The sequence below is a fragment of the Hoplias malabaricus genome, chromosome 2 (genome assembly GCF_029633855.1).
Source record: "Hoplias malabaricus isolate fHopMal1 chromosome 2, fHopMal1.hap1, whole genome shotgun sequence".
Classification (NCBI taxonomy): domain Eukaryota; kingdom Metazoa; phylum Chordata; class Actinopteri; order Characiformes; family Erythrinidae; genus Hoplias; species Hoplias malabaricus.
In genome coordinates, this window is record NC_089801.1 from 42,951,100 (window position 1) to 42,955,144 (window position 4,045).

A 4,045-nucleotide genomic window follows, 5' to 3' on the forward strand; every position below is an offset into this window, starting at 1 on the left:
TATAGCAGACATAACTATTTTATGTAATACATTATTATATTAAACATAACCACATTATTAATGCATTGTAAATGAATTAAAACATGCTTTCAACATATTAATAAAGCCTTATGGACATGATATTCATAACAAGTGGATCCAAAGTTGTGTCTAATCCTTTGGCCAGTGTTTGAACATGGTTTGTTCTGAAGCTTTCAGTAGTAGTGACCCTTGGTCATCATTGACTGAACTAACAGTTCTGACCCAAGGGTCTTTTATGGCAATCCAAAACATTCCACAAGTCCTAGGACAAGAATAGTCCCATGTGCAGTGTCCATATCTCAAGGGAAGATTAAGGACCATGCATTGGTCAAGAAAGGATCTGTGGTCACTTTTTTTAGGTATTTGATGCTAAGCCCTCGTTGATGGTAACTATCTCGCTCATGTTTAGCAGGTTGAAGCCTTTCCAAAAGGGGGAAATAATTTATAGCAGTAAATTAGCTTGAGATGCATTAAAGGAGCAGGGATCTCTATAGCAGTTCTCAGAATGGGTTATACTTTTACATCGATTTCAGATTTAGCAATACAGATGTAATGGCATCATTGCTGACCACAAAATCCTATAATGATTTAAATTCCTGGACAAATATTATAACTTAACTCTCCACCCTAACCCACCAACAAGAATAAGTGAAGTTACAGTACTTCTGTCGCAAGGTGTTTGGACATGTCTCATGGTTAAGTGCTGAAAAGTGCCAGTGTTCCTTTTCAAATCAAGCTACCTACTCCCTATTTAGGGCACTATGTTGTGGGGTACTAGCTACTACGGTCAAATAGTAATAGATAGCAGTCAATATTCATCCATGCTGCATCTCTGATGAACATCTAGTGTACTACCTTTTAAAGACTTCTCCACTATGCACTACGTAGGGGTTAGGGCATGATTTGACATACAGCCATACTCATCACCTCCTAAGTTTAGCTACACCTCTCTGGCTAGTGATTAATGAGGGAAATCAGTCACATGACACTCAGTTGAGTTGCTATTTTCCCAGTGTGACTAGTGTAGCCTGTGTCCTGCAATGCATTATTTTGGTAAGACATTTGGAGTGGTCTGTTCAGCAAGTGTCTCTGGTCCCACTTCCTCCACCAACTTCAAAGGCTTTTATCCCTTTTTGAACCTCTTAAAGCCTTAGTCCTCCATTTGATGCATGGGAATGTGCCCTGAAGTTCCACAAGGGTTTGTCCTAGAAGTATCTCCAGCACTGGTACGCTTCCATATTCCCAAGTGACCCTGGATGTGTTCTAGAAGCCTAGAAAAATTGTCAAGGTCAGACTAGTGTGCCCTAGGTCAGCTGTTGCCCAGGACGTCCTTGTAAAGTTCAGGTACCCGCTCTGGGTCCACAGGCCGGGGAAGAAAGTGTGTGAATCTCTGGTGTCTCCGGGATCGAGTGCCATCTCTCGGCGTCCCATCCTTGTTCAGACCTACAAAATAGTGTGGACCTCGCTCTCCATGCCGATAAATGTTGGACGAGTAGGTGTTGTACCAGTTCTCCTCAAACTGCTCACGGAAGACAGACTCAGCAGTCAGTTTCTCCTGGGAAAACAGAGGGAATGGAGGTTAGGAACCTAGACTCAAGCACAGTGAAGTCATCTACACACACAAACGCTATGTAAACTCACAGAGCCGTACAGCTGCCCCTTGCTGTCCATGCCCAGGTAAAGACCACTGCCTACTCCTCGGATGCTGACCAGCCCCACAGCCAGGCTGATGAACTCCAGGACACCTGCACAAGGGAAAAATAAAAATTCTGAGGTCAACAGGATGCAATAAACAGCAGGACAAACCAACAAGGTGTTTGACTACAGTAATGACTATTTGGTACTATATTAATACTCTTACTTAAATTTATAACACTAATAACAGTCATTTTTTATTTAATAAGACAAATATATAAGACAAAGCAACAACTACAGTTTATAGTCATTAATAACAACAACAAAAACAACAATAACAACAACAATAATAATGACAACAATAAAAATAATTCCATCAATACTTTCATTGTCTAACACTAAGACTGATATTTCTATACATATTAATTATACTGTTAATACTGCAGTTATTACAATTAATATTTCTATTGTTATTACTATAATAACAGTAAAATATGTAGTAACAAAATTATATATTTAGTCATAACGAGTAATAGCAATAGAAACAGCAATGATATAAAAGGTAGCAGCAGCATTAATGTCACTGGTAATAGCGAGTGCTTACCGAAGGTGCTGTGGTCGTGGGTGGTCCCCTGCACGGTCCCATTGTGCAGGATCTGCAGGTGGTGTCCGGTTCTGCAGTAGAGCTGCCGGCGCCGGAGCGCGCGCTGCAGCAGCTGCGCCACGTCCGCGGGCACGCGCTCGCGCTGAGCAGACAGCAGTTGCATCTGCGCGGAGAGCTGTGCGCCCACGAGCGCGCCCACGCCGCCGCTGGCGCCGCTCGCGCCTCCGTGCAGGAAGCCCACCGCGCCCATGGTATTAGAGGAAAAGGTAGAAGTGGGGTCGACAGGTAGCGCGCGCCGGGTCCAGCTGTGGTGCGATAGAAGCCCGTGCGTGCTCTGTGGTTGTCTCTTCGACCTGTAGTAGCGCTGCTCTCGCGCCTCTGAAGCCCTGCCGCACGCCTCCTCCCGCTTAAGTACCTACCGTATGGAAATGAGGTACTTGACGTATGCAAATTAGCGGGGGGCGGACGAAAGTTTGTGGACAATTGTGCATTTATACGACCGACCTCGTGTCCAAAGCTCTGGATGACTTTAAGTAAGCAAGCAGGAGAGATTTTGAAGTAGTTTGTAAATAAAGAAGGATATCTAGGCGTTCAATGTTGCAAAGGTTTTCTTGTTAATTAAGTGAATTAAGTTTGTTGATTGGCTTTATATTGCTCAAGGTTTTAGCAGCTAATTAAATAAATCTATGCTTTAAATATATTTAAAAAATAAATGTTTAATTTTATGCATTGAAATTTCACTTAAAATTGATCCACTGTACTATAAACATATCGTAAATACATAACTTATATAATCCCTCTCTGTCTCGAGCCATTAACTCACTTTTATCTGCCCTCGCGCCTCCTTTGAAGACTCCTCGGAGGATCTGTTTAGTCTCATGCTCAACGCGGGAGCGGCTTTGGCTCGAGCCCAGGTAAATAACAACAACATGCACAAAACAGAAACGGTGGTAAAACTGTAGAAGTTAAACCGTGGCAGGAGGGAAAGTGTAAAGACGGTTCTCGCGCAAGCTGTTCGGTCTTTGATGTATTAAAGCTAGAGCTCCGCTGTCTTTCTGGCTCGCCCGTACAAGTGGGATTGGGGAAGGGAGTGAGGGAGCGAGAGAGGGCGAGAGGAAAAAGAGGAGAGAGAGAGAGAGAGAGAGAGAGAGAGAGAGAGAGAGTTTAGTGAGGAAGTGGGAAATGAAAGGAAAGGAAAGGAAAGGAAAGGAACAGATAAATAGAAAAGCAGGATGAAATACATTAGAAAGAGGAAACAGAAAATTTGTCGGATTTCGTTTATTTTTTATTGTTGTTTATTTATATTTATTTAGATCCAGCTGCTCTTATCCTCATATTCCTTCAGTCCTGAGGTTAAAATGAATGATCAAAGTGGGAAAGTTCAGAACCGGTGCCTTTGATCTTCATTTATTATAGAGGTTTAATTCTTGGATGTTTCCATAACTTAACTTTCCCCGCCTTTGATCCGTTGTGATGGTCCTGTAGATCTGAGGATCAATCACATCTGGGATCAATCACATCTGAGTTTCACTGTGTTTGATCCTAAATTACTTCAATCAACTCGTTAATGTTAGTGAGTCGCTGTTTACCTCTCTGATTTGGTCTTGATTTTCTTAATCTAAATCTGAGGGGTAGTTTTATATTTAAATCTAAAATTAAACCCGACGTCTCAGTCTCTAATATTTTAACGCTTTCGTATCCAGAAAAGAAGGAATATCTCACAACTCTAAGTGTTCTTGATTTGATCTTTGAACATAAATCTGAAGAAATTTTTCAAAAATCAAT

At 41.9% G+C, this 4,045-nt stretch overlaps 1 protein-coding gene across 1 annotated transcript; it reads right to left on the minus strand.

The window, feature by feature from the left end:
- Positions 1 to 1,330: 1,330 nt before the first annotated feature.
- fgf20a (fibroblast growth factor 20a) lies at positions 1,331 to 3,140 on the minus strand. The gene is made up of 4 exons (XM_066653888.1): positions 3,084 to 3,140; positions 2,261 to 2,675; positions 1,663 to 1,766; positions 1,331 to 1,576 (listed from the first exon to the last, which is right to left on the minus strand). Exons 1-4 carry the CDS (start codon positions 3,138 to 3,140, stop codon positions 1,331 to 1,333), a joined length of 822 nt encoding a protein of 273 aa, XP_066509985.1.
- Between the last annotated feature and the right edge of the window lie 905 nt (positions 3,141 to 4,045).

Coding starts and splice junctions, on each gene's coding strand:
- fgf20a (XM_066653888.1), bottom strand. CDS start 3,140: ATGAGACTAAACAGATCCTCCGAGGAGTCTTCAAAGGAGGCGCGAGGG. Junction 2,676..3,083: donor AGGCGCGAGGGCAGATAAAA/GTGAGTTAATGG, acceptor TCCATACGGTAG/GTACTTAAGCGGGAGGAGGC. Junction 1,577..1,662: donor AGGGGCAGCTGTACGGCTCT/GTGAGTTTACAT, acceptor CTGTTTTCCCAG/GAGAAACTGACTGCTGAGTC.